At 65.0% G+C, this 26,723-nt stretch overlaps 13 protein-coding genes across 13 annotated transcripts; 8 read left to right on the plus strand and 5 right to left on the minus strand.

Moving 5' to 3' along the window:
* Nucleotides 1-239: 239 nt before the first annotated feature.
* Q8F55_002759 (uncharacterized protein) lies at nucleotides 240-1,926 on the plus strand (the record flags this gene model as incomplete). Its single annotated transcript, XM_069351350.1, has 4 exons — nucleotides 240-390; nucleotides 429-610; nucleotides 647-760; nucleotides 808-1,926. 4 exons carry the CDS (start codon nucleotides 240-242, stop codon nucleotides 1,924-1,926), a joined length of 1,566 nt encoding a protein of 521 aa, XP_069211736.1.
* A 562-nt stretch (nucleotides 1,927-2,488) lies between these two features.
* On the plus strand, nucleotides 2,489-3,826 carry RFC2_1 (Subunit of heteropentameric Replication factor C (RF-C); the record flags this gene model as incomplete). The annotated part of the gene is made up of 7 exons (XM_069351351.1): nucleotides 2,489-2,562; nucleotides 2,607-2,685; nucleotides 2,728-2,807; nucleotides 2,845-3,120; nucleotides 3,157-3,277; nucleotides 3,323-3,443; nucleotides 3,483-3,826. The coding sequence occupies 7 exons, from the start codon at nucleotides 2,489-2,491 to the stop codon at nucleotides 3,824-3,826; spliced, it is 1,095 nt and encodes a 364-aa protein (XP_069211737.1).
* Nucleotides 3,827-4,044: 218 nt separating this feature from the next.
* Q8F55_002761 (uncharacterized protein) lies at nucleotides 4,045-4,743 on the plus strand (the record flags this gene model as incomplete). The annotated part of the gene is made up of 3 exons (XM_069351352.1): nucleotides 4,045-4,227; nucleotides 4,261-4,608; nucleotides 4,642-4,743. The coding sequence occupies 3 exons, from the start codon at nucleotides 4,045-4,047 to the stop codon at nucleotides 4,741-4,743; spliced, it is 633 nt and encodes a 210-aa protein (XP_069211738.1).
* Nucleotides 4,744-4,811: 68 nt separating this feature from the next.
* Q8F55_002762 (uncharacterized protein) lies at nucleotides 4,812-7,835 on the minus strand (the record flags this gene model as incomplete). Its single annotated transcript, XM_069351353.1, has 6 exons — nucleotides 4,812-5,099; nucleotides 5,136-5,551; nucleotides 5,589-7,002; nucleotides 7,038-7,147; nucleotides 7,185-7,414; nucleotides 7,456-7,835. The coding sequence occupies 6 exons, from the start codon at nucleotides 7,833-7,835 to the stop codon at nucleotides 4,812-4,814; spliced, it is 2,838 nt and encodes a 945-aa protein (XP_069211739.1).
* A 206-nt stretch (nucleotides 7,836-8,041) lies between these two features.
* Nucleotides 8,042-9,618, plus strand: Q8F55_002763 (uncharacterized protein; the record flags this gene model as incomplete). The annotated part of the gene is made up of 5 exons (XM_069351354.1): nucleotides 8,042-8,264; nucleotides 8,299-9,131; nucleotides 9,169-9,388; nucleotides 9,428-9,504; nucleotides 9,547-9,618. The coding sequence occupies 5 exons, from the start codon at nucleotides 8,042-8,044 to the stop codon at nucleotides 9,616-9,618; spliced, it is 1,425 nt and encodes a 474-aa protein (XP_069211740.1).
* Nucleotides 9,619-9,691: 73 nt separating this feature from the next.
* Q8F55_002764 (uncharacterized protein) lies at nucleotides 9,692-13,718 on the minus strand (the record flags this gene model as incomplete). The annotated part of the gene is made up of 7 exons (XM_069351355.1): nucleotides 9,692-10,018; nucleotides 10,055-11,575; nucleotides 11,613-11,784; nucleotides 11,820-13,013; nucleotides 13,050-13,216; nucleotides 13,256-13,495; nucleotides 13,533-13,718. The coding sequence occupies 7 exons, from the start codon at nucleotides 13,716-13,718 to the stop codon at nucleotides 9,692-9,694; spliced, it is 3,807 nt and encodes a 1,268-aa protein (XP_069211741.1).
* Nucleotides 13,719-13,923: 205 nt separating this feature from the next.
* On the minus strand, nucleotides 13,924-15,507 carry Q8F55_002765 (uncharacterized protein; the record flags this gene model as incomplete). The annotated part of the gene is made up of 7 exons (XM_069351356.1): nucleotides 13,924-14,186; nucleotides 14,256-14,586; nucleotides 14,637-14,887; nucleotides 14,925-15,026; nucleotides 15,059-15,164; nucleotides 15,217-15,311; nucleotides 15,375-15,507. 7 exons carry the CDS (start codon nucleotides 15,505-15,507, stop codon nucleotides 13,924-13,926), a joined length of 1,281 nt encoding a protein of 426 aa, XP_069211742.1.
* Nucleotides 15,508-16,620: 1,113 nt separating this feature from the next.
* On the plus strand, nucleotides 16,621-17,734 carry Q8F55_002766 (uncharacterized protein; the record flags this gene model as incomplete). The annotated part of the gene is made up of 3 exons (XM_069351357.1): nucleotides 16,621-16,754; nucleotides 16,790-17,661; nucleotides 17,709-17,734. The coding sequence occupies 3 exons, from the start codon at nucleotides 16,621-16,623 to the stop codon at nucleotides 17,732-17,734; spliced, it is 1,032 nt and encodes a 343-aa protein (XP_069211743.1).
* An 809-nt stretch (nucleotides 17,735-18,543) lies between these two features.
* Nucleotides 18,544-19,780, plus strand: Q8F55_002767 (uncharacterized protein; the record flags this gene model as incomplete). Its single annotated transcript, XM_069351358.1, has 2 exons — nucleotides 18,544-18,701; nucleotides 18,736-19,780. The coding sequence occupies 2 exons, from the start codon at nucleotides 18,544-18,546 to the stop codon at nucleotides 19,778-19,780; spliced, it is 1,203 nt and encodes a 400-aa protein (XP_069211744.1).
* Nucleotides 19,781-20,230: 450 nt separating this feature from the next.
* On the plus strand, nucleotides 20,231-21,060 carry Q8F55_002768 (uncharacterized protein; the record flags this gene model as incomplete). Its single annotated transcript, XM_069351359.1, has 2 exons — nucleotides 20,231-20,292; nucleotides 20,325-21,060. The coding sequence occupies 2 exons, from the start codon at nucleotides 20,231-20,233 to the stop codon at nucleotides 21,058-21,060; spliced, it is 798 nt and encodes a 265-aa protein (XP_069211745.1).
* A 452-nt stretch (nucleotides 21,061-21,512) lies between these two features.
* On the plus strand, nucleotides 21,513-22,360 carry Q8F55_002769 (uncharacterized protein; the record flags this gene model as incomplete). The annotated part of the gene is made up of 2 exons (XM_069351360.1): nucleotides 21,513-21,733; nucleotides 21,889-22,360. 2 exons carry the CDS (start codon nucleotides 21,513-21,515, stop codon nucleotides 22,358-22,360), a joined length of 693 nt encoding a protein of 230 aa, XP_069211746.1.
* A 2,155-nt stretch (nucleotides 22,361-24,515) lies between these two features.
* On the minus strand, nucleotides 24,516-25,421 carry Q8F55_002770 (uncharacterized protein; the record flags this gene model as incomplete). The annotated part of the gene is made up of 1 exon (XM_069351361.1): nucleotides 24,516-25,421. One exon carries the CDS (start codon nucleotides 25,419-25,421, stop codon nucleotides 24,516-24,518), a length of 906 nt encoding a protein of 301 aa, XP_069211747.1.
* A 390-nt stretch (nucleotides 25,422-25,811) lies between these two features.
* Q8F55_002771 (uncharacterized protein) lies at nucleotides 25,812-26,612 on the minus strand (the record flags this gene model as incomplete). Its single annotated transcript, XM_069351362.1, has 1 exon — nucleotides 25,812-26,612. The coding sequence occupies one exon, from the start codon at nucleotides 26,610-26,612 to the stop codon at nucleotides 25,812-25,814; it is 801 nt and encodes a 266-aa protein (XP_069211748.1).
* Between the last annotated feature and the right edge of the window lie 111 nt (nucleotides 26,613-26,723).

Below are 26,723 nucleotides of genomic sequence, written 5' to 3' on the forward strand. Positions count from 1 at the left end.
CTCGCTACCGCTAGATCATGGGGACGCCGGCGGGCCCCCGGCCATCTGTGGTCGTGGGACGCGGGGAGCACAGTCTGGGGCCGTAGGCTCCGGCGCAGATGCACATACGTGGAGCGAGATGTGGCGCGCGCTCGCAAAGTCTATAACAACTGTGGGGTCGTCGCCATCCGCTCCGTCTCACAACACATTCCAGCTTGACCTCTCTCCCCCGGGATATAAGTACAGACCAACCCCACTCAATGCTCGACAGCAAGCAATCGGCCGCAGAGCTCGCGTCCACCCACTCCATGTCCAGCACAGAGAAGGACCTGTCCAAGGTCCAGCACCTCGAGGTCGTCGATGGTGCCGCCGACGCCGCCGCGCATGGCCACTATGCCACCGACGCCCATGGTGAGCTGCGAATGCCCGGCCCCGCTGACGATCCCCAGGCAACCCATTGGTCCAGTTCGACAAGGAGGCCGAGCGCCGGCTGGTCCGCAAGATCGACTGGTGCATCGTGCCCACCGTGTCCATCCTGTACCTTTTCTGTTTCATCGACCGCGCCAACATCGGCAATGCTCGTCTCGCCGGCTTCGAGAAGGACCTCAAGCTCCACGGATACCAGTTCAACGTAAGTCCTGGTGCCCGATGCATGCTTACCCTCTAGATTCTCTTGACATGTTTCTACATCAGTTACATCGTCTTTGAGATCCCCTCCAACATCTGTTGCAAGTACTTTGGTCCCGGCAGGTGGATCCCCTTCATCTCGCTCGGCTTTGGTGTAAGTCGCATCACGACGGATGACAGGTGCACCGCTCACGCATGCAGGTCTTCTCTATGATCACGGCCTTTGTGACCAACTTCTCCAACGCCGCCGCGGTCCGCTTCCTCCTCGGCATCTTCGAGGCCGGCATGCTCCCCGGTATCGCCTACTACATGTCGAGGTGGTACCGCAAGCGCGAGCTCGGCTTCCGTCTCGGCCTCTACATTGTCATGGCGCCACTTGCCGGTGCCTTCGGTGGTCTCCTCGCCTCGGGCATCCTCAAGCTCAACGGCATTGGCGGGATCCACACCTGGCAGCAGATCTTCTTCATCGAGGGCATCATCACGATCGGCCTCTCCATCATCTCGTTCTTCACCCTCACCGACCGCCCGGAGACGGCCCGCTGGCTCTCGGAGGAGGAGAAGACGCTCGCCATCGCCCGCGTCAAGTCTGAGAACGTTGGCACCACCGAGGTCCTCGACAAGATGGACGTGCCCAAGCTCCTCCGTGGTATCTTCAACCCCAACACGCTCATCGACTCGTTTGTCTTCCTTCTCGGCAACATCACGGTCCAGGGTCTCGGTTTCTTCCTGCCTACCATCATCGCGACCATCTACCCCAAGGCGACGACCATCCGCAAGCAGCTCTGGACCGTGCCGCCGTATGTTGTCGGCGCCTGCTTTGTCGTCGCCGTCCCCTACATCGCGATGAAGACCAACCGCCGCCTCATTTACATGATCTTGTCGGCGCCGCTCGTCATGATCGGCTACATCATCTTCCTGGCGACCAAGAACACGAGCGCCAGGTATGGTGCCACCTTCCTTATCGCGTCTGGCGCCTTCACCTTCGGCCCGCTCTGCAACGCCCAGGCCTCAGCCAACACGGTCTCGGACACGGCGCGCTCCGCTGCCATCGGCACTGTCGTCATGTTCGGCAACGTTGGTGGCCTCATCTCGACCTGGGCGTTCCTGCCATTCGACGGGCCAAACTACCCCATCGGCAACGGCCTCAACCTCGCCACCTCGTCCGTCATGTTCCTCGGCTCGGTCTTCCTCCTCTTCTACCTCATTTGGGACAACAAGCGTCGCGAGGGTGTCGACCCTGACGAGAAGCTCCAAGGCATGACCGAGAAGCAGATCGAGGATCTCGACTGGAAGCACCCTGGCTTCCGCTGGCATCTTTAGGACGTTTGGCGCAAGAATGTGTATCGTTAGCAGTCAAAGGGAACGAGAGGGTCTATACCGTTGTACAAAAATGTCGCAGCAGGACTCAAGGGTGTGGCAACAAGCCAGCAGAAGGCATGAATGCATTTTTGGACCATTGATAAAGTGTTACTCAGTCGCATTGGGGAGCATGCCATCGAGAGTATTGACTGAATCAGTCGGTGGAGAGGGGGAATCGACGCAGGAGGAAGAGTTGCTCGAGTGGCAGGGGAGATCCCCTCTTTGACAGTCTTGCAGTATGGAGTCGAGGCTCACGTTTGCAGAAATATTGTCAAAACGAGCAGTAAGAAGGCACTCAACGACCCAAGCATCCCATGCACATGCATGCTCGCCAGACAAGGCAGCAAGTCGCCAGCTCTCACTCCACACTGCATGTTGGATCTGTCTCCTCGCGTGGAACCCACGTTGTAGACCCTGAAACACGTGACCGACGCGTCGCGCTCAGCCTCCACCATTTCGAGGTGATTCAACCGCGCGAGGCTCGTTTGACTTATCCATCTCCTTCCTCTCAACAAACGACGCGATGGCAGCGACGACATTCGGACAGCGAGCACCAGCGCCGCAGGAGAACCGCCTGCAGCCATGGATTGAGAAGTAGTGCGTAGCTGCACTGTGGACCATGCAAAAGCTAACATGCCCAGTCGTCCAAAGACCATCGAGGACGTCTCGTCGCAGGAGAACACGGTCGCCGTCTTGCGCAAGGCTCTGGCGAGCACAAATGTGAGATAAAAGACTCTGCGAGAGAACCGAACTCACCCGCAGCTCCCACACATGCTGTTCTACGGACCGCCGGGAACGGGCAAGACGTCCACGATCCTCGCGCTCGCGCGCCAGCTCTTTGGGTGAGTCAACCCCGCCGCGCCAATCTCACACGCCCAGACCCGACCTCTTCCGCTCGCGTGTGCTGGAGCTCAACGCGTCCGATGAGCGTGGTATCAGCGTCGTGCGCGAGAAGATCAAGACGTTCGCCCGCGAGACGCCGCGCAACGCCGGCGTGTCGTCCGATGGCAAGGAGTACCCCTGCCCGCCGTACAAGCTCATCATCCTCGACGAGGCGGACAGCATGACGCAGGACGCACAGAGTGCGCTGCGTCGTATCATGGAGACGTACTCGCGCATCACACGCTTCTGCCTGGTCTGCAACTACGTTACGAGGTGAGCTGCTCTGTTGAAACCATAGCTGACCCCCAGGATCATCGAGCCCCTCGCGTCACGTTGCTCCAAGTTCCGCTTCCGCCCCCTTGCGGCTGACAGCTCGCACGCGCGGATAGAGATGATTGCGCAGGCCGAGAACGTTCAGATGGAGCCTGGGGTGCGTGCGCTTATATATCATACAACCGAAGCGCTGACGCCACAGGTCCTCGAGCTTATCCTCAAGCTCTCGGGTGGTGATCTCCGCAAGGCGATCACGTACCTGCAAACCGCGCAGCGCCTGCATTCCGCCAGCGAGCCGCCAACGCCAATCAACACAATCTCTGGTAAGCTTTGCATTGTGACCCGTCCAGCTAACTCCCCAGTGCACGAGATCTCGGGTGTCGTCCCCGACAACGTGATTGACAGCCTCCTACGCGCGATGGGCGTCGAGCCCGGAGACGGCATCAACCTCACGCTCGCGAGCGGTGGGTTCGACGGCCTGCGCGCCGAGGTGCGCCGCGTCGGGCGCGAGGGCTGGTCTGCCGGCCAGCTCCTCGAGCAGATCCACGACGCCATCATCCCGCTGGCGACTATCCCGACCGTGGCCAAGTCGAACGTGGCGATCGCGATCGCCGAGTGCGACAAGGCGCTGTGCGAGGGCGGCGACGAGGAGCTGCAGCTCTTCGAGTGCTGCCTGCGCGTCAAGGACGCGCTGGCCAGGGCGTAAACGTGAGCGTAGCATGGCTGGATGTATATTTTCTGTATGCGGGGACTCGGGCGGTGCAAAAGCATGGGAGTGCAGCGAGCCATCTATCATTTGCCCAGTCGTCATCCCGAAGTCATCGAGGACGAGCGGGATCAAAATGTTGTCATCGACCTCCGGTTCCTGACCACCCAAGACATGACTCACAACTTCGCCCCCATCTTCATCGCACTCCACCCACCATGGAAACCTACACGCTCCCGCACCTCCCGCCAAACCTGCGCGTCCTCCACGTCGCCTACTTTGAGAACGTGACGAACGCGCCCGACATCCGGCGGCGGCTCGTCGCGGCAGCAACGGCCCCGGGCGCGGAGGGCGAGGCCGCGCGCACAGCAGTGGACTTTGCCTTCATCGAGGCGGGGCTGGTGCGTGCCCCCTCCCGCGCAAGCTGACAGCAGCTCGTGTCAAAGGAGCACCTCCTCACCGGGGCCCTGGCGGCGCTCCTCACCTCCCTCCCGCAGCAGGCGCGCGCCGAGCTCCCCGCCCCCCCGGAGCCCAAGACGCGCTCGCACAACCTCCACTCGGAGGTGCTGATGGCGCTCAGCCCCAACAACAACATCACGGACGCGATCCGCCGCCACGGCGTCGGGGACGGGACGACGCGCCTCGCCGTGGTCAAGTTTGCCGCTGAGGGCAGCAGCCAGGCGGAGGTGTATGGGGCCATCGCGGATGTCGTGAAGGGCGAGCTTACGCCGCTCGACGCGCTCGACGACGCCGCCAGGATCGACTGGGCGCGCGTGGATAAGGTGCGTCGGTGGGAAGATTGCGCTCACGCCCAGGTGTACAAGCTCGGAGAGATGAACCAGCTCAAGGTCGACGACATCCCGCGGCGCAAGGTCGCCGCGGTCGTCAACACCGTCGCCGTCAAGCACGTCACGTAGCCCTCGCATTCGTCCGCCCGCCATACCCCGCATCATGATAACCCATGCATATTGTAGATCTCGACGCGCTACGCCACGATGGACAGCAGGCCAAACCGCTTGGCGGGCTTGGCGACCGCGATCGGGCTTTTAAAGTCGGCCCCGACGCCGGCGCCGCGCGCCGCGAGTGATGGCGCGCCGAGGCGGAGGAGCGCGGCGTTGCGTGCGTCTGCGCCAGCCGCACGGCCGACGGGCTTGGCCCCTGTTGGCCGCGCGAGGTGCCCGATAAGCGGGCCGAGGACGAGCTGCGTGCGCCGCAGTGACTCGAGAAGAATGGCTGGCAGGCTCGACTTGAGCTCGGCGAATGGTGATGGCAGCTGGGTGGTTAGCGCTTGTCGTACACAGTGACCCACCCTCGTGAGGAGCTTGTTCACCACGTCGTCCTTGGCCAGGTCGTCGCCCTTGAGGATGGTCAGGAAGCCGAGGTCGACGGACGCTTGCGCAACAGCCTCGTCGCCTTCTCTTCTCCAGCCCTCGAGGCCGCGCACCTCGGCGGTGAACGCAGCCAACAGGTTGGGCACAATCGGCACATTTATCGTTGGCGGGATGCCCAGCCTGCGCACACCCTTGACGAGGTCGGTGAGCGCCTCGAGGAGGAGCACGGAAGGCTGCGTTGGGTGCGGCCCCTGCCACGACGCTCTGATCTCGTCGGCACCTCGGTGCTCGTCAAACAGGGGCTGGAGAGAGGCCACCTGCGCCGCGACAATCTTCTCCTGCCACTGGTTGGTCGACGACGCGTGAATCTCCATGAGCTCGGTCTTGATCCCAGCTGGTAGGTTAGCAACCATCGAAGACCCAGCACCTACAGAGATCAACGCCTGTGTCACCAGTCAGATCGGTGAGGAATGGCGACGTGTGCACGACATAGAGCGCCACGCGGCCAACAAACAACTCGGCCTCGACGCTGCCAGTGGCGTCGCGGTGACCACCGACAGCGGCAAGGACGTCGCCGAGCGAGTTGACGAACGCGTCGAGCGCAGTAGTCACCTTGCTGCGGTACTCGCCGTAGAATGTCTCCGGGAGCCCTGCGAGGTCCGCCTTGAGGTCGGACGCTGCAGACTCCAGCACCGTGAGCACCGAGTCGAGAAGTGGTGTGCGGAAGCTTGCCCGCTTCTGCACCGTCGACAGGAACGTGGTAAACGCCGACGAGTTGGTTGCCGCGCCGATGCTTGACACTGGCGCTGGCGGGAAGGCAATGTCGGAGAAGATAAACTTCTCGGGGTCATTGTCAACCGACTCTTCACCGGCGCGGATCTTCTCGCTCGCCGTTCGCAGCGTGGTCTCGGCGTTCTTGATCAAGGCGTCGAGCTTTGCTGTCCAGATGGTCTGCACGCGCGCGCCCCACTCGGCCTCCAGAGCCTGCGAGATTTGCTGCTCGAATGCAGAGTCGCCGAGCAGGTCACCGATGGCAGAGCGCACAGCCCAAACGTCCGACACGGACTGTAGGTCCGCCAGCCATGACGGTACCGACTGACGCAGGAGCTGGATGGCAGAGGCCTGCCACGCGTCGAGTTTCTGCGACAGTGCGGGCTCGGATGACGGGGCGATGAACGGAGTGAAGCCAGTGACGCCGGAGGGGAGGTAGCGAAGAAGGATCTGGGACGAGGGGAGCGCCTGCAGGATGCGCGGTGTGGATACTGGTGGTCCTCCACCACCGAGGGCAGAGTGGCTCGTCGGCGGGAGCGGCAGAGAAATCGACGCCATCCGCGACTTGCGGTTAGAGGACACGCGGCGTACGAGGCCACTGGCATGGGTGGGTGGGAGGTCCTCGCCAGCCTGAACCAGGCGGATTGCCTCCGAGATAATGCTCTCGTTGCCGGACAGCTTTGGCTTGGGCTCAAACACGTCGCGCGCGTGGTCGACCGCGTCCAGGAGGCACTTGATGGCGTCCGACAAGACGTTGGCGATCGAGTCGCGCTGCTGGGCGGCGCCACGAGCTGCTGCTGCTGCTCCAGCCTTCGAGTTGCTCCGCTTGCGGCTCCCCGTTGTTGGCGCATGTGCGAGGTTGTCCCTGAGGGCCTTGAGCCGCTGGGACAGGTACAGGTCAAGCGCGTCGGGGATCGGCAGCGAGTCGAGGAGAACGATTGCGAGCGTGGTGTCGCTGAGCGTCTTGGTGTCGACGGCTTCGCGCGAGCGCAGGGATGAGGTGGCACGTTGCACAATCTGTGACCGGAATGGGAGAAGCACCTCCCACTGCTTCTGCAAGAGCGGGACGTATGGCTGGGGGTTAGCGTTCGTGGAGATTGGTAACCCACCCCCTTGACATCGTCGGGCAAAGCGGTGAGGCCTTCCTTGACGACACGGCTCAGGAGCCAGAGGAATGCAGCGTTGAGGTAGGAGTGGTGCGCGAGGTAAGAGTAGAGTGCTGATGGGTTAGCAACTGCAGGGTCACCTTCACCCACCTTCAGGAGCGTCGAGCAGAAGCTTGAGATGAGCCGCGACCGGCAGCATGCTCCCGACGTCCTCGTCCTCGCCCTCATCCTTGTCTGCACTCGCGCCGTCGGTAGGCGGCAGCTCGGTGGGGTTCGCGCACGCCGCGGCTACCGTCTTGAGACTCGAGCTGAGGCGCAGCGACGACGAGTGGAGGGACGTGATCTGGGACGCCGACGTCAAGAGGTCGCGATAGCGGGTGCTGATACGTCAGCGGGTCCCAACCACCCATGCTCCACCTACCCGACCATAGATCGCAGCTCCGACTGCTTGTTCAAGGCATCGGCGCGCATCTTGCCCTCGACGCGGCGCACCTCGCCGACCGGTAGCCGGCGAAACACGTCGTCGGGCTCAATGCCGGCCCAGTTGGCGTCGTCGTTGGATCCAGCCGCTGCAGCAGCCCTAAACCGGCGCGGGATGCTCGCGCTGCTCGCCGAATCCGTGTCCTTGACTGCCGAGAGGCCCGAGGTGCGGCGCGCGAGCCGCGGCGCGATCGACGACGCCGAGCTCCCGGGATGAGGGTAGGGGTGGGGGAATCCCCGGCCCAGGCCAGAGTGCCGCGACGGCCCGGCGGACGCGACCGACGACGAGGACGGGCGCCGGGGCGCGGGGCGGGAGGACATGTTGCGTGCGGGGTGATGGGTGTTGTCGTTGTCGTTGTTGGCTGGGTCGTGATGTGCACCGCCGGACACGTCTCGGTCGACGGGCTGGGGTGAGGATCGACCGTGGGAAAGTTTGTGCCTGATCGCGGGTTGTTGTCGATGCCATGAGCGCATGCCTCGAGACATTCGTTCGCTCGTCTTCCTCGTTCCCCACCCACCTCAGCACCATGGCAATAATCGAAGAGGTCCCCGACGAGCCCTCCCCCCCTCGGCAGGAGGACGAGCCGATGATCGAGGATGTGACGGACGGCGCGGCGTCGACCTCAACCCTCCTCGTCGAGCCAGTATGCGCGAGCAGCGGGCCAGAGCTAGCCGCGACGCTCAAGGCGCTGTCGGCGCGGCTCGCGCTGCCAGACGACCTCCTCCCGTCCTACCTGAACGATACAAATCGTGAGCTGTGATGCTCTTCCTCAGCTGACGCCAGCCGCCCTCGCCGACGAGTACCGCGCGCACGCCGAGCCGCTCCTGCGCCACATCCACGCCGGGACCGAGCACCCGCTCTGGCCGACGCTCGCGCTCGCCGAGCAGGCGGCCGTCCTCTCCGACGTGGTGCGCCTGCACGGCGTCGACGCGTGGACGTCGCCCGCGCTCGTGTCCTTCGTCGACGCGATCGCAGCGACCACCAACCAGCCCGAGGTCGCCGAGCACGTCCTGGCGAACACGCTCCGCCCCCTCTTCTCGGCGCACCCCCTCCTCTCTGGCGAGGCGCGCGCGCGCGCCCGCCCACACGGCGGCGACGGCGCTATGTCCGACCTGCACGAGGCGCAGGCTTTCAAGTCCGCGCAGGGATGGGGGAGCCACAACGCGCTGCGCTGGGCCGCGGCCGCCCTGCCCCCCTCCCTGCTGGACAGGAAGCTCGGCCTCGTCCTCCCCCCGACCCTGGTGCTCATGGACGACTGGGAGCCGGCGTGGCGCGACCGCGGCGCCTGGGTCCTCTCGGGCTGGGTCGGCGCGCTCCCGCCCGACGAGCTGCGCCGGCGCGGGCTCGACGCGCTCTTCGTAAAGAGCCTCACGCACTCGCTGTCCCTGCACTCGGCCCCGTTGCCGCACGTGCTGCCCGTCACGCTGGCCCTGGTCGCCCACCTCGAGGGAAAGAAGCAGGCCGACGCGTACGCCGATATCGTCGACAAGGCGCTGGTCAGCGGCTGGGCGTATGCGCCCTCCGGCGCCGAGGGGCGAGCGGTGCTAATCAACATCGCGAACACGCTCGAGACGCTCTGCGGCGTGCTCGGCACCGGCATCGCGCGCTGGCTCAAGGTGGGTGATAATGGCTGATAGATGCCCTGACGCTCAGAGCATCGTCCCCGCCCTCCTCGAGCCGCTGCAGTACTCGCCCTCGGCGGGCCAGCTGGCCCACTTCGAGGCCAACGCCCACGCGCTGCTCACCCTCCTCCGCACGCTGCGCGGGACGGGCCGCGTCGCGCGCTGGCGCGGGCAGATCCTCGACATCCTCTCCCGCCTCTGGGTGCAGATCCGCGAGCGCGACTTTGGGTTCGATGGTGGCGATGCGGTCGGTGAGTCAGATGTCGCTGGTAGGTAATCTGACGAAGCAGCGTCGTCGCTCCGCATTCAAGCCCTCGTGCGCGACGTGTTTGCTGAGGTGGAGGCCGAGGTGCCGTCTGTTCGCAGCGTGAGCCAGTTACTTATCGCGCAGCCAATGCTAACTGGCCAGACCGAGTTCGCATCCCTTCTCTCCCTCAACTCGACCGTCTTCGCCCCGCTAGTCGCACCCGCCGGCGCCTAGACCCCGCGCCTAGACCCCGCGCCACCCGCATAACTGTCATCAGATACATCTCTTCCTATGCATGTGCGATTGATTAGACGTCTGCCCGTGAGCGGGAGAGCGGAGGGTAGCGGCAGAAGTTGTCCTGCACGCTCGTGACCGAGTAGTCGCCGGGCAAGCTCGACGAGATGGTGTACGTGTAGGAGAAAATGTCGCTGATTGTCTGTGTCTCGACGACGCGCGGGCGGCCACCGACGGACTCGCTGCGTGTGTACGTGAATGTGAAGGGCGGCGTGCCGGTAAAGGTGACGCTGAACACGGCCGGCTGGTCGCCCTCACGCAGGTTGTCGATGCCGTTCTGCACGCGCACCGATGGCAGCGCGTGAACCCGGCGCTCGAGGCCATTGACCTCGCGCTTGCACTGGGACGTTAGCTGAGCCCGCGCTACACCACATACCTGAGGGTTGCCGTTGCGGTCCTTGAGGGCGACTGATCTGATCGCGAACGTGCCCTCCGAATCAGCCGAGCGCGAGAACCTCGCTGCGCTCGACGTAACCGAGTTGAGGCGGCCCTGCCACTCGTACTCGACGATCCAAGGGGCCTTGCCCTGCAGCAAGAAGTCGAGCGTGTCGCCGACGCACAGGTCCGTCTTGTGGTCGACCGAGACAACACGGGCTGTCTCGACAACATCGAGCGTCGTGGCCAACACATCGCTGTCCTCGATAACAAACTCGCAGCCAGCGGCGTCGGCAACGCCGAGAATCGTAATCTCGTACCGTCCGACCTCGCTCACCGTCTCCTTGGGGATCTCGAGCTTCCAGTCACGCGTTGGGACCCGGACAACATGCGGCACAACCTCGGCAGACGCCGGCTTGCGAACGCCGAGCTGGAGAGTGAACGGCGCCTCGCCGGTGAGGCGAATCTTGGCGTCGGTGACGAGTGCAGCGTCGCGGCACAGCGCCAACGTGTTCTGCTTCACAAACGTGGCCGACGGCCGCGCGTGCACATCGTGCTCGAGAGAAAAGTCCACAGGCGTGCTCTCGTAGATGTCGTCGCGGACAGACGTGAAGTGGTACCTGTGCCGGCCGGGGTTGCTGTCGAGATGAAGGACTCCAATGTCCTGCGCGCTCTTGAGAGCATGCTCCGAGGTCTTGGAGCCCACAGTGTACTTGTACTTGATCTCAAAGGGCGACAGGCCGATAAAGTGCACGCCGACAGCGTCCTCTTCGCCGGCACAGAGGCCCTTGTGGCGGTACACGGATCCATCCTTGCGGACCGCGGCTGACTCCATGAGTGACGCGCTGGGGCGGGGCTTGAAGTCGACCGAGAAGATGCCGTTGTGGGCATCGCCAGGGCAGTTGGCATCGCGCACTCTGATGAGCTGGTACTCGCCCTTCTGCTTGAAGTTGAGCGGGCTGTTGGGGGAGGTTGTCCTAACGGAAGGCTGCTCCTTGCCGTCGAGGCTGTACACAATGTCCCACGGGCTGCGGCCCGTCAAACGCAGAGGCACGTCCACACCCTTCCTGTCGCCCTCCTTGATGATAACGTGCTCTTGCTTGGCGAACTGGACGGTGGGGCGGTGGCGGTCAATGTCAACCTCAACAAGTCTGGTGGGGAGACGCTTGACACAGCCATTGGCATCCTCCACCGAGATGAGGGCGACAGCCAGCTTGCCAGAGTTGCCAGACTTTTGAGCGAGGTCCTCGGGCACGGGGACCGTGAGGCGGAACTTGCCCGACTTGACAGGTACGGTGACGTTCTCCGACCGCGTGCCCCACGACTTGCGGTAGGTGATGTGCAGCGGGTCGTTGCCCATGATGCCGAGGTTGATGTCAAACTCGTCGGGAGAGCAGGCGAACAGCTGGTAGCGCGTGGCCCCGATAATGTCGACGCTGGCCGGCGGGTGGACAACCTGCTCGATAGGATCCCGGTTCAGAGGGAGGTCCCTGTAGCGAGCATCGCTGAGGAAGTTGAAGTTCTGAAGCGTCAGCGAGGGCAAGCTTGCTGCAATTCACGTAGATGTAGGTTCCCTCTCGCTCGGGACGCAGCTCGATCTGGCCCACAGGGGTGTCAAATCTCTGGGTGCGGATCTCCAGCTTGCCGCCCTTGCGCTGCTCGTTGTAGCGGACATGGAACGGTGGCGAGCCAGTGAACTCGAACGCCACGTTGATACCAACGTCCATGGCGCTACCCGTCAGCGAAGCACGATCATCAGTACTCACCACTCGTGAAGCGTTGTGACGCTCATCTGCGCGGAAGGCGGGGGCACCTCGCGGACCTCGCACGTGGACGGCTCAAGAACGGTGCCAGCGCAGCGGCCTGAGATATCGAGGAGCTTGTAGTGTCCGGGCTCAGTCGCCTTGATGGCCAAGTTCTGGTCGATCTTGGTAGTGTGTTCGACCGTCTTGCCCGTGACGCTCGACTTGAACGAGTATCTGACATCGAGCGGCTCCGATTCGCTACCCTTGATGGCGAAGGGGACATCCACCGTGCCGTTGACGAGGAGTTCGCGAGGACCGTTGCACAAGAACGAGATGCTCCGCTCGCCCATGACGGTGAAGCGGTAGGTTGACGAGTCACCAGACGGCGTGTACGTGTTGCCGAGGGCGTCGACCACGCTGGTCAAGACGACCGTGTACTCGCCAGCCAGCTGGTGCGACACGCGGAGCGGCACAATGTGCGTCTTGGACGCGCGGTCGCGGCGGAAGTGGCCCTGCTCGGCATCCGCCGTAACGACCTCGTCCTCGATGCCCTCAATGACGCCCTGTTCGATGACCGTCTTGCCAATGAACTTCTTCCACGCGACCTTGAGCGGGGCGACACCGCGCGCCTCAAACTTGACAACGTCCTCGGCCCCGATACAGCGCGCGAGGGGAGCAGCGGTCTGGCCCGGATGGCGGATCATGCGACCCTTGTTGTCCTCGTTGACAAAGTCGCCGCCGGCCGGGCACTCGATGACGAGCGCCTCGCGGTGGGGAGCAATGTTGAATCTGTCGCCGCGCCTGTCGCTAACCGCGTGCAGCTGAACGACCGAAGGCTTGGTGACGGTGAGATAGAGGAGCGACTCGGACGAGGAGAGGTCGGGCGGGATGACAGACAACGACTCGGCCGGGCGGACAGAGTGGAGGCGGGCGACATCGAGCGCCTGGTTCCGCTTGACAAGTTCGGTGATGGGCTCCGTGTCGTCAAGGTCGTCGTCACCATCCTGGTCGTTGAGCGTGATGCTCCAACCGATAGGCCGCTTCATGAGCGACGCCGGGACGTTCTGGAGCTCGGACGCTCCAGTCTCGAGGTCACGGAGGTAGTACGCGACCTGGTCCGGCGCCGAGTTGTTAAACACGACGGGGATGAACACTGGCTCGTTGGAGCCAGGAGGGATGCAGTAGGTGAGTGAGAGGGGGTTGAGAGTCGCCGTGCTGTCTGTCAGATACGGCCAAGATTCGCCGACTCACCTGTAGGGCAGCAAACGGATGCTATATGTTCCCGAGATGTGGTCGGGCTCGCCGAAGATCAGGCGCGAGAAGATGTGGCGGAGGAAGAACATCCAGCCCCAGAAGAAGCCCTCTTCGCCGAGGTGGACGGGGCCGAACAGTGTGACCTTGGGCACGAACGCGATGGGCTGTGGGGTGAGCTAGACGCCGAGGCATATCCAACTCACGTCTGCGAGGAACCAACACGCAACGTTCCACAGAACCAGCAGCGGCGCGATGAGCGCAAACTTGCTCGGTGCTGGTGACAGTCCTGGTATCCGTAGGAGCGAGACGGCGCCGACGGCGAGCATCTCGACGGTGAACCACACGGCGGCGGACCACGGGCCTCGGAGGCGCGTCACGGTCGACAGCGCAGTGGGGAGGTCGCCCGTGATGTGCGGCGCGACGACGTCCCAAAGCTTCATCACCTGGTGGGTTAGTGACGAATAGCGGTAATGAACCCACCTCGACCAGGCCAAAGACCCAGACGATGAGCCGGCGCTGCTCATCTGGTGCGAGCCATGATGTTGGGATCACGGGCGGCGGGGTCGCGCGCGCTGGCGCAGGCGGCGCCTTTGGGAGGGGGGTGGATGGCTTGACGTCTTGTTTTGAGTCCGTACCCTGCCGTTGCGGGGTGGCTAGGGCTGACATTATCGTGTGGTCATGAGCGATGGACGAGAGCGAGAAGAGAGCGATGTTGATGTCTTTTGTGACACGCTCAAAAGAGTTGATGTTGGTCAAAGTGGAGACCCCGGCGGAATCAAATTTCGTCACGACGGACAGTAGGCACTGCGTCACGCTCGAGGCTCAAGCAACATGCGGGTAGCATTGATGAAGGTGTATGAAATGCTAATGCTTAGAAGAGGAGGATACAGGCAACAGTCGCGAGGACAAGGGTGAGGCCGCCAGCAGCAGTGACGGGCGAAGCGCCCGAGGTGGGCTTGCCAGAGGCGGCGGCGGCGCTGGCGTTGGAGCCAGAGGCACCAGCAGCCTTGGTGCCAGAGGCACTGCCGGCGGCACCAGAGGCAGCACCGGCAGCACCCGAGGCACCGCCCGATGCCGAAGCACCAGAGGCAGAGGCAGATCCCGAGGCAGAGGTGGAGGAGTTGGCAACTGGAGCTGTAGAGGAGGAGTTAGAAGAGGAGGGAACCGCGGAGGAGGATGAAGAGGAGGCAGCGCTGCTCGTACCAGAGCTAAGAGCTGAAAGGGTGTCTGAGAGGAAGTTGATGGCACCACCCTGCGTGTGAGCTTTGTCCAACGGCGCGGCACTAACCCAGTTGTCGAGGTGAGCAGCCCAGACCATGATACCAGTGAGGGGGTAGTTGTTGTTGGCCTTGAACTGGTTGAGGCACGTGGCAAACTCAACCGGGGTAGGGAGCTCGTCGGCAGAGCCAGCGGTGGCCGAGTCGGCCTGGCTCCAGAGCTTGCCGATGGTGATCTGGCTGAGGGGGATACCGCAGTTCTGCGAGATCTGGTTGACCGAGAGGAAGTCGGGCTTGGCAGAGTTCCAGTACGTGTTCTGCGCTGCGTCAGCGCTGCAGATAGCATGCATGGCCTGTGAACACCCACCTCGCAAGTGTTCCAAGCACCGGGCTGGCCGTTGTAGAGCTGGAGGGCGTACCACGAGATCTTTGAACCGACGGCGGCGTGGAGCTTGCAGTAGACCGAGTCGATACCGCCGAACGCAGAGCCGTACATCCAAGCACTGGGCGTCGACGAGATGGCGTAGTCGCTCAGGGGAAGCTGGGTGGCGAGCTCGTTGTGGAACGCGGTGAGCCAGGCGAGGGAGCCCGCCGGGTCCTCCTGGAGAGGCTTGAAGTCTACAGGTCAGCGGAGCTCTGCTTTACCACCACCCACCCTCGTAGTCAATGTCGACACCGTCGACGTTGTACTTCTTGACCCAGGCGCCGATGCTCTGGGCCGTAGCCACAGGGTCGGCCTTGTTGCTGACGATGTGGTCTGGGGTCAGCGGGGCCAGCTGTCACACGCACCATCGTCGCTGAAGGCCGAGACCATGAGCGCAATGCCATTGTCGTGGTAGTTGGTCAGGATGGCCTGGCGCTGGGCGTCGGTGAAGCCCTCCCACGAGACGGGAGCCTGAATGCGGTGTCAGCGGCGTCGGGGGGAATGAGAGCAGGGGGTCACGCACGGCCTGAGCGCCCTTGGACTCCCAGAATGCGAGGAGGACGCGGTTGTACGGCTTGATCTTGTCGGCGAGCGGCCAGGAGTCGTACGGGATGATGTCTGGGAGGCGCGAGTGTCAGCAGGTGTCCCTTGCAGCAGCCGGCTCTGCGTCCTCGCACCCACCATTGATGTACAGGCTGTAGTGGGGAGCGCTGAAGGGGAAGCCGCGCTTCTCGGGAGCCGCCGCTGGTGCGACTGGCGAGGCGACGACGAGGGAAGAGAGGGAAAGGAGGGAAACGAGTGTGGTGAGCAGCATGGCTGTGAGCCTCCGCGGGGAGGATAGTCGGATAGAGAGAGGTGGTGAGATGGAGAGGAAGGAGACTGAGCGAGGTTGACTTTGTATTGAGCAGCCAGCAGCAGGCAGGGTAGGTGGTGCATGGCGCGCGTTTGACCAGGCCAGGATCACTTTTGCGCCTCGTGCCTGAATCCTTGCCCCTTGCCTGCCCGACAAACACGTCTGACGCGCTTCAAATAGAAACAGCCAAGGGATAAAGTTAAACGGGTCGATCGTCCGTCACTGCATCAGATGCAAAACACCGAGCCTTGTGCATTGTGCATGAGTGCATTGTGAATGCATCATTGTGGTCATACAGTCCATCAGAGTCATGGGTCAAAGACCATGTCGCCGTCCACATGCATGGGTCGTGAATGTGAAACGCCTCGGGCAACCCAAGTGGTCTGTGCTGGGCTGGGCTGCTGGAACCCATTAGGCGTGTGAAATCTCAGGGCGCCTATTGTAGCTGAACCGCAGGGCCGCTGCCACCACCGCCACTGACGCCGAGTGGTGTGTGCGTGCATGCGGCGGCGGCGCGGGGTCTGCTGGGTGGCAGTCGGCCAGCCGTGTCAGCTGCGGCGCTGCGGCGGTGCTGATCGCCGCTCGTACTCGCTCGCCCCCCCCTCCTTTGCCCCGTCGCACTCGCTCGAGCGCGATCGAGCGTCGCCCCGATGCGCACCGACGCGAGTCATATCGCATGTACCTAGGTCTCCTGGCTCGTGGGCATTCGGCGTACGACGCGCACGGGGCGACTGGGAGAATGATACAAACAAACAGGTCGGGAGAGGACGACCAGCGAGTCTGGCGTCATGATTCCTTGTCCCACTCACTCAATCGCCCGCCCGCCCACCCACTTGGCCGCGGCGTCCGCGTCGCACCCGCCGCCCGCCCGCCACTCGGCACTCCGTCGCGCCTCGTCACGGCTCACGACTTGTGCACACACATCCCATCCATTTCTCCGTTGCATTTCCCTCCACTTCCTCTCACTCTCGTCTGTGACGACAACTCGACTTGGCTGGCCCAACCGCGCCCAGGCTGGCCATATCTTCCTTCCACTCATCCTCCAACCTACAACCTCAACGCACATCCCCCAGCATGATCCTCGCCCTCATCTTACTCTTCCTCCTCGCCGCGCGCGCGCAGGACCTCGTCCTCCACCCCATCACCAACGCGACGACTGGCCGCGCGCTCACGATCACCTGGACCGGCGGTGTGCCCCCGTACGATATGTGAGTGGTCGGGCAAGTGCGGCAACTGACAACAGCGCCGTTCTCGACTTTGCCGACACGGTCGACCTCGCGCTGCTAACCACGACCGACATCGCCTCCGGCATCGAGGGGAATAGCTACCCTTGGACGGTAGTGGGCGTCGGCGCGCTCCAGATCCGCCTGAGCGACAGCGTCGGCAGTGTCGTCTCGTCTGCCGTCTTCCCCGTGCTCAACCTCACGGCGTCCACCAGTGCGAGCGTCGTCACCTCCACCGCGGCGTCCACTCCCGCGTCCACCCCCGGCACTATCCCCGTCGGCACCATCCCCATCGGCACAATCCCCGCCTCCACCACTCGTCTCACGCTCGCCCCCACCGCGACGTTCGACATGAACGACCACGGAATGTCTCAAGCCACAGTCAACCAGATCATCGGCGGTGTGCTCGGCGGTTTCGTCATCCTCGTCATCCTCCTCGCCGTCGCAGTCTGGCACTTCCGCCACCGCCGCCCCGGACACCCTGCAGCCATGCTTCACGTGCCCGACGAGAAGGTGGAGGGCGACCCCAAGCCGCGCCGCGGGTCGGCGTTATCCAACGGCTCGTCGTTCTTCTCCGGCTTAGAGGAGGAGGCGCCAAACCGCCCGTCGCTCAGAAGCATCTCAGCTCCGCTCCCCCTCCGCACCGGCTCGCGCGCCGACACGAACTCGTACGTCTCGCACGTGACGTACGAGGACGGTACGACGGTCAGTGAGCGCGGGCCGAGCCGCGCGTCGGCCATGCCCATGGCCCTTGAGCGCAGCTCGCTGGACGGCCCGCGTCTCTCCCTCGACAGCTTCTACTCCAACCCCGACGCCATCGACTCGATGCGCTCCGCGTCGGGCCGTGCGACCGCCGGCGGCTCGCAGATTGGCTCACAGTTCAACTCTACAAGTACGCGGGGGATTGGAATTGCAAAGTAACAAGCTCACAAGTCGAAGGCAGCAACTCGCGCAAGCTCGTGTAAGCGCAGCGCAAGCGCGTGTGGGCGGCCTGTTCAAGGGCCGGCACACACGGTAAAAGGGTCTGGTCGGTCTGAGGGCGACGTCCTATGCTTGGCACCCACGCCATGTGTCGTGTCCCAACTCTGTTTCCGTCTAGCATATCCAAGTGACAATGAGCATGTACATGTCTGTAGCCTGAGTGTGGGGTGGCACGGGTGGTGGAGCTGCGTGTGGTCTCATGCGCGTGCGGTCTAACGGCGGCGCCAGCACGCGTCGCAAATTCCGAGAACCATCCGACGCGTCTCTGCCAAGCCGGTAAAGTCGCCGAGACAAGTGCCACATCCACGCCTCATTCCGCCACACTCGCGTTCGAGACATTGGAGGTTGTCACAGCCCGTGGCTTGCATGGCTTGGTGATACTTATCCATGTCTCAGCTGGGTCGATGTCGCTGGAGCCAACCAACCCCGACTCGCCGCTTGATCAATGGCGCATCAGCATGACACACTGACGCCCCCAGCCCCTCCCCCCTGACGCACTGACGCGCACAGGCCGGGCCGTAACCTGCGACTTTGCCGGGGCAGACATGGCACACTATCCCGTCCACCAGCAACCTGCTAGGGCCGGCCCCCACCCGCCCCCTCGCTCGCTCATTTTACTGGCCCTCTTGACCCCCGACCCCCTTCTGTGACCACTCTCTCCTCCCCAGCATATTGCAGGCAGCAGCACGTACGACGCAACGCAACGACGCGACCTCGCACCGAGCTGCAACCACCACTACTACCGACACTCGTTAACTCGCCCATCCCATCTCACCACCCCCATGACACGCTCATGATCCTCCGACTCCCCCGCCTCCCCCGCCTGCTCGTCGCACTCGCCTGGCTGGCCCAGGCGGCAGCACAAGACCTGTACATCAATGACCCGGCCAACCCCATGTCGTGCTTCCCCGTCGCCATGCTGTGGTCGGGCGGCGTGTCGCCGTACACCGTGTACGTGGGGTCTACTGGGCCCAGCTGACGCCAGGTACGTCCTCTCGGCGTCGGCGCCGAACGGGACGCCGATCGAGCTCGCCGTCGACAACTGGACAGCGCCGACAAAGGGGCTCGCATGGTACATTGACATTGTCAAGGGCGCCGAGCTTATCCTCAAGATTGTCGACGGCAACGGGGCGACGGCCTCGACCAACGCCTTCACCGTCCAGCCGCCGGCCGACCCGCTCGCCTGCGCCCGCTTCCACCTGCGCGACCCGAGCACCATGACGCTGACGGCGAGCGTGACGAGCAGCGTTCCGACGACAACGGCGCCGCCGAGTTCGGGGTCGGGGTCGGGCACGGGCGCGGCAGGCCCGACCTCTGCACCTTCCTCGTCTTCCCCACACACCGATAGCCCCGGCACCGGCGGCAGCGCTTCCCCGCCGGCGTCGCCAAATGACAAGTCGTCCTCCCCCCCGCTCGGCCCCATCCTCGGCGGCGCGATCGTCGGCGGCGTCGTCGTCTTCGTCGTCATGTTCGGCATCCTCATCTACTGCCGGCGCAAGCGCACCCTGCAGGACACTGGCGGCGGCGACAACCATCCCTATCCCTCTGCGCACTTGCGGCGCAAGAGCCTCAAGTTTGACGAGCTGACGACGGCGTCCAACCTCTCCAACGACGACTTTGCGTCGCATGTCAAGCCTACGAGAATCGGCGCGATATCCCCCCCGCTCCCGCTGCAGCTCTCAAGGCCAGCGACCCCGGTCGTAGCGTACGAGTACGTCACGTCGCCGCGTACGCCGACGCGGCCGCGCTCCCCAAGCGACGGGAGCAAGCCGGCACGCCCGACGTCGCCGAGCATTATGCGCGTGAGCGTCATCTCGCCGCTCAACAACGACAGCCTCGACGACCTGACGCAGGGCGGCGCGTCGGGCTCGGACGGGCACGCTGCCGACCGCTCGAGTACGTCCGAGAGCGGCATGTCCCGCCCGTCGTATTCCCGCGCGTCGACGTTCAGCGCGCCCAACCCCCGGGCTCGCACGCGCGCCTCGTCAACACGCGCGCGCACCGCGCCGGCACGGGATCAAGCAGCATGAGCCGCACATTTGCGACCGAGTCGTACGCGCCCGAGTCACTCGACCCGCCGCCCACGCCCCCAAGGCCAGTGTCGCAGCTCGAGTTCAAGGAGTGGACCGACTGGGCGGCGGCTACCAACCACTCGCTGGCGTCGAGTAGAAGCAGCTACAGCAGGGCGTAGTGTGATAGATGCAGGGATTGTACTGGCGGGGGGGATTGAAGCCCGCTGTTCCGAGGCGGCGGCATGGCGGCGAGGGCCGCGGCACGCGTACAGTCATTGCGCGCCGTACGCGCCCTCGGGCTACTTCTCGGCTGACCTCGAGAAGCGCATAGCAGTGTCGCGCAGTGTCGCGCAGTGTTCTGGCCGGCGCCCCCAGATCTCCAAAATAGTTATCAGGCGATCGCAGGCTGGCATGCCGGCGGCCACGACTGACATCTCGACTTGTGCTTCAACCTTCCTCTGTCAACCGATGGGCTTCTCAACCTGGTGGTCAGGGGTGGTGGCCCCGTTCGCGGGGGGCAGCGCGGGGAGGTGAGCGCGTACCGTTACTTGACTGACGCCAGCACCCCCGCGACCAGCGTCCGCGGCCGCACTCTCGCGATCGCGAACCTCACCATCCTCGACCGCAGCGGGGTGTACACCGGCCGCGGGGACGCGCGCTTCGCGTGGCCCGCGGTCTCCACCGTCGACGAGTTGCCGTCCACTACCCCGACTGAAACCGTCACCGTGACGGCGACGGCGAGCGCGACGGCCGCCCCCCTTCCCTCCCCCTCCCCTTCGGCATCAGCCCGCGGCGTCAACCCCACCCTCGTCCTCGCGGCCACGCTCGGCCCGCTCCTCCTCCTCTCGCTCTCGGCCCTCGCCCTCCTCCTCCTCCGCCGCCGCCGCCGCAAGCCCCCACACGAGACGTTCAGCATCGAGAGCCACCACCCCCCCGAGGACCACGTACAGCCGTTCGTCGACCGCCGCGCCAGCGTGCTCACCACGCGGGGCGAGGCGTCGACGAGTTCGAGCCAGAGCTCGGCGCTGGGCCAGTCGACCACCGCGCTGGCGCCCGCGCGCAGCGGGGCCGGCCCGCCGCAGAACGCGTACCCCCCACCCCAGAGGAAGAGGCTCCTGCCTCGCCCGCTGCCGCACCCGCCGCTGGCGGTGCGCAACCCCACCGAGGTGGGCGCCGTGCCGCAGGGTGAGGACCCGCACGCCGAGCCCGAGCCAGAGGCGCTCCTCGCGCCGCGGGTGCTGAGTAGCGGCGCGAGCGTGTCGAGCCTGGCCACGAGCCTCGCCACGACGCTGGTGTAGCCTGGGAGGGGTTCGGACGCCGGTAGATAATGTAGATGGACACGTGCTCGTGGCGCCACCGCGGTCACGCCGGTGCTGGGCCGGCCGAGGCCGCTCGCGGCCCATGTCTCGCCAGCGGTTGGGGCTGTCCTGCTGCCGAACTTGTGATGTGTAGTTGAGTGGGGTGGAACGATGCACGCGCGACGACACATCCGCGGCGCGTATCCGCCGCGCTCCGCGTCGCGCTTGATCCGCGCCGCGTGATGGCCGGACGTGCCGCCGTCGCCGTCGCCACCTGGTCCACAACATCCACTCACACATCTGCTCAACACAACAACACTGCCTCTCGGCACAAACCGTTCACGGGCTGGGCCCACACCACGCTCCTTCACACTTCACTCTCGCCATTCACGCTCCTTCACTTGCACTCTCCCCGGCCTCTGGCCTACGACCGCTACCACCTCGTCGCCGCGATGCGCCGCCTCGTCCTCCTCCTCATCGCCCTGGCCCTCGCGCTCGTCGCCCGTGCCGACATCAGCCGCAACTCCAGTACCAGCACCAGTGCGAGCACCACCGCTGACGCCGGCGTCGGCCCCAGCACCATCGTCAGCACCAACGTCGCCGCCGGCGCCAGCACCAGCAACAGCACCAAGCTCCGCGCCCACCGCTCGCGCTTAGCCCACCGGCACCATTCGTGAGATCCGCATGGGGCCCGCTGACGCCCAGGTGGACGGCCGCCGCGGACGCAGTGACCGACGCTGCGACGCTGATGGCGACCGCGCCGGTGACGACCGCGACGCTGGTTGCGACGGCGCCGGTGACCCCCGCGACTCACCCCGTCACGCCCAGCCCTCCCGAGACCAACTTAATCCTCGCGACGACCCTCGCAACGACCGTCACTAGCCCGACCTCGACCCCTGGTCTAGCCGCCGCGCCGCACCCCGTCCCGGCCGGCGCGATAGCCGGGGCCACCGTCGCCAGCGCGCTCGTCCTCACCGCGCTCCTCCTCGCGGCGTGGTACTACGCGCGCCGCCGCCCGCCGCCCGAGCACACCGAAAAGGCGACGCTCACCTCCCCCTCGCTCGAGGACGCGGCCGACCCGTTCGCGTGCACCCCGCTCGGGGGGCGCGCCATCTCCCCGCCCCTCCCCCTCCAGCCGCGCGTGCACGCCGCGTCATTTAGCTCGATCGGCGCGGCTATCGGGGTTGGACACCCCCCGCCCCCGCTCGGCTCGTGGCGCCCGCGCACGGCGAGCGGCGCGCTCGCCCCGCCTGTTGTGGCCCCGGGGCGCGCGCTCGGCCCGGTGCTCCAGCGCGCATAGTGTCACTCCAGATTATCATATGTCGCGTGTTTGTGTTAGGGCGCTGGGGCGATGCATGTGCTCGGCGAAGGGATAGGTCACTCCGAAGCGGTCCGGCTTGGTGGGGCACGCGCGGAGTGGCTTGGACAGACGCACACACCGCCACACAACTTGCCATCGAGTGGCACAGGCGGTGCACCGCACAGAGTTACATTGCCCGACGACTAACTGGCACTTCCGACACCACGGGGTGCATCCCTGCTCACATTCCGGTTCCTGGAGCAAGTGGGTTGACACAGCCCACCGTCTACACAGTCCCCATCACTGCCCTGCACCACCGAGGTCATCCCCAAGCACCAGCTCCTTCACCTCTCATCCCTGCCCTCGTCAGCCTCGCCCAACGCTGCCCTGGAGAGAACAGCTGCGCCCGGAGAGCGGGAGGGCCAGGCGGTGGACGAGGAGCCCCGACCTTCCCGGAGGCAGTGCGCGCCCGGCAAGCGGGGAACACGGTGGATATGTCGTCGTGCATTCGCTCCAGGACATGCTCGGATGTCATTGGCACTTGGGACGGCAGGACCACACGACCCTCGGGATTGAACCTGCTGAAAGGTTGGGGCGAGCCAGCTTGGTCCCAGCCTTGACTGGCAATCTCGAGGAGCATCAAAAAGACGCCATAGAGATGAATGGGGCTCCTGGGGCCATGTGACGTCCCGTAGTATGCATCGCATGACGCCGACTCCCGTCTGTGCCCAGCACCGCAATCGTTGCGTGAGCTCCCCAAGCCCCGTTCCCTGGTCGCCTGCACCGGCGCATGGCGGCTCAAGACTCCCCGGAACCGACGGCAGCTGCTGGAGAACCGGGCGCACAATCAGCAAATGAGCAGCCAGTCACGAGGGCACCGGGGCCACGGAGGGCAGGTGGTGGTGCCACCCCGACGTTCCAGGGCATGCAAGGCTCCAGAATGTGGCCGGGAGGGGGCGACTCAAGCCAGTTGCCGCCTGGAGTGGCGTGGCACCCGGAGCGTCCGGGGCTGGTGCGGGGGATGCGGGCCGGCACATACTGGGGGAGTGTTCGTCGCCGAGCCCGTGTCCCATGAGTGAAGGGGGAGCAGGGCTGCACCATCGTGTCTCCGGAGACCCGGGAGGGACGTCAGCTTCCGTTACACCAGCGTGTGACGCTGCTCCGGGATTGCTGCTCTGTGCTGGTCCTGGCGCTGTCGGAGTCGCCGGGACGACCCCTCGCTCACCCCGGCAGTCAGTCGCCCCATCATACCTCCCGGGCCCCGGGTCCAAGCAGCAGTAGCATGCGCGGGTCGGGGTTGCCGTGGCCATACTGGGCGGCCGGCGATATCGTCAAGGGTGACGTGCTGGGACTCGCGGCGGGTGGCTGGGAGTGCGGGGGTTGGGGGGAGGAGCTGGACTGGACGAGGGAGCTCGTCACACCGTCGTTGGTGAGAGCTGCGTGGGTGAGCACCGTGCTGGAGTTGGGTCTGGGGCTGGGGTGAGTGGAGAAGTGAGGGGAGAGGAGACGGGTTTGGCAGTACTTGGGTGCGCTCGTGGTCGGTCGGGCCTGCGATCCCAGCATGTTTGGCCGTCCATACGACTCCGAGAGGCAAGTGAACGGAAGTGTTGGTGCTCGGCAAAAAGCAGCCAGCCACACCCCAGAGATTTACTCACTCGTTCAAGCCGAAGGCGATTTTTGAGCTCAAACCCCATCGGGATTCGAACAAAGGACCTCGGGCTGTCACCCCCGAAAATCCGCCACCTCTAAACCACTGGGACATGAGACGCTGCTTGTTTGTGTCTTGCTTCGAGCCCTACCAGCACAATTCCCCCACCATCACGTGTGTACCTACATTCATGAGACCAACCTCACCTTCTCAAGGGCCCCGGAGCAGTGCGCACACCTCGCGCCCACGGCCATCCTGCGTGCGGATGACGAGTCCCGATGCCCTGTGTACATAACACACACAAGCCGTCCGACGAGCAGACGGAGAGTAGTGCTGCAATGACTTGGAAGGCAGCGCACCCGAGTCCGCCTCGTGATCTCTCTCTCGTACGTCAATGCGAAGAGACAGGCAGACGGAGCGGCCCCCGTCCGTGCGGCTCGTGGGATGGCACTCCTCCTCGCACTCAACACCCTGCATCATCTACCGCTCTGTACAACGCCACGCCGCTCACGGGACCAGCACGAATGTGCCCGTGGACGGCCCCTTGGGACACGCCCTCGCGCGGTGGTAGGACGGCTCGGCGGCGGGGAAGCAGTTCCAGCACGCGTGGCGCGCGCCGCGCGGGCAGAGCGGGCCGTCGCGGCACGTGTAGTCCCAGTTCCACGCGTAGCAGTAGGGCGTCTGGTGCTGCGCCGGCCTCGGGAAGCGGGCAGGCGGCGGCGGGGACGCGCCGCGCACCGTCTCGGCGGCGGTCATGAAGCTGCTCTCGCTCGCGCTGTCCGTGTCGTCGGGGTCGGCGTACTCGAACGGCGGTGAGGGCAGGGCTGGAAACGCCGGCGCAAGGTGCCGCGCCCGGGCCTTGGGCGTCGTCGGCTCTGCCGCCTTGGGCGGGGTCGGCTGCTCGGCGTAGGCCGGCGCCGCGCTCTCCGGCGAGCCGGGCAGCTTGCGCCCGACGCTGCCGGGGGTGCCGTCGCCCTTCCGGTGTTCTGAGCCAGCGCGCGTGGTCGCCGAGCCGGAGCTCGACGCGAACTCGAGCGAGCCCTCCATTACGCCGGGCGGCAGCACGCCGGCCGCGCGCGCAGCGTTGCTGCTCGTGTCGTAGTGCGCCTGGAAGCGGTCGAGCATGGCGTTGAGCTCGGCCTGGTGCTCGGCCTGCAGGCGGCGGAGGGCGCTGAGCTTGTCCTCGCGCTCGAGCTCGTCCTGCAGGATGGCGCCGAGGGTGGCCTCCTGCGCGGCCTGCGACGCGAGAATTGCGCCAATGCGGTCCTGCTGCCGCTGGAGCGAGGCGGACATGTCGTACGACAGCGTGCCGAGGTCGACCCCGCTGTCGTCGTGTAGCGCGGCAGCGTCCTCGAGCTGGGCCGCGGCCTTGAGTGCCGTGCGCACCGTGACCAGCGTGTCGGGCTCGCTCATGGTAGGTGGGGAGTGTGAAGAGTGAATCCATGACGCAGCGCTTGATAAGAAGCACGCCGGGGCGAGACACGAGGCAAGCGCGTGGCCCGCCCCCACGCCACGCCGCCACCTCCACCGACGCGACGCGTGTGGGCGACGCGACTGGGAGCCGTGCGTGGGGATGGATCAGGGCAGTTTGTTTCTGGTGGGGCATGTGGGCCAGCTCTTGTTGTTTGCAGAAGGTTCAGGGTTGCGGAAGCAGGAGAGGGCTCATTGTCGTGTGCTTCGGTTAGTGGACTGGGGGACGGCAAATGTTACATCATCACGTCACTGCTTAACTGAGTCACTTTTTATTGTCCGTCACTGGCCACATGCGTGCCAGTGCGAAGGGCAGGTTGCGAGACCTGCCGCTTAGTTGCGCCAGGTGCCCATGCACCAGCGGTGGTCGAAGGGCTTGCCGCGCTTGTAGCACGAGTGGCAGCCGTGGAAGAGGCCGCGGGGGCAAACGAGGTCGTCGCAGCGGTTGTTGCTCCACGCCCAGCAGAAGTGAGCGGGGGTCACGCGGTCGCCCGAGAGGCTGTTGGTGCGAAACATCTTCTCAAACGCGGCGGGAAGCGAAGCCGTGCGAGGGCGGGGCGGCTGGGCGATCGTGCTCGCGCCGTCGTGGTCGGCCTCGTGGCCGTGGTTCTCGTGCTGGCCCTCGCCCTCACCCTCCTCCTCGTGGATGGTGGCGGCGCGGGCGCGGGGAGTGGTAACCGCGGTGGCCTCATCAGCGAGGGCGTCCTCAATGTGACCGACGACCGAGGCGATCGAGAGCGTGTTGGCGAGAATGGTGGGCGAGCGGACCTGGGCGGTGTTGACCTGGATGACGGGCGAGAGGGGGGCGGGGTCGTTCGCGTTGGCAGTGGGGAGGCCGACGGGGGCGAGGGCGCCGATCTCGACGGCGTCGACGAAGCGCTTGAGGGTGGCGTGCGCCTCCTCCTGGCTGTCGCGCATGGCGTGGACGTGCCACGCGGCCTTGTTCTCGAAGAGCGCCATGGCGCCGAGGTCCTGCTCCTGACGCTGCTGCGAGAGGTGAACGGAGCGCATGTAGGCCACCATGCGGGTCCAGCCCGAGCGGAAGTTGCCGTCGAGGCGTTCGTGGTCGGCACCGAGGGCGGCGAGCTGGGCGTCGACCGAGTCGATGGCGGCGAGGGGGAGGTTCTCGGCCATTGCTGTTCGTGTGGCTAGTTGGTGGTGGTAGTGGTGGCTGGGTGGGAGAGGTGGTGGCTTGGTGGCTTGTTGGTGGCCGAGGGGGTGTTGGTTGTTGTGGTGAAGTGTTTG

Source organism: Vanrija albida, assembly GCF_041260175.1.
Source record: "Vanrija albida strain AlHP1 chromosome Unknown contig_2, whole genome shotgun sequence".
Classification (NCBI taxonomy): Eukaryota; Fungi; Basidiomycota; class Tremellomycetes; order Trichosporonales; family Trichosporonaceae; genus Vanrija; species Vanrija albida.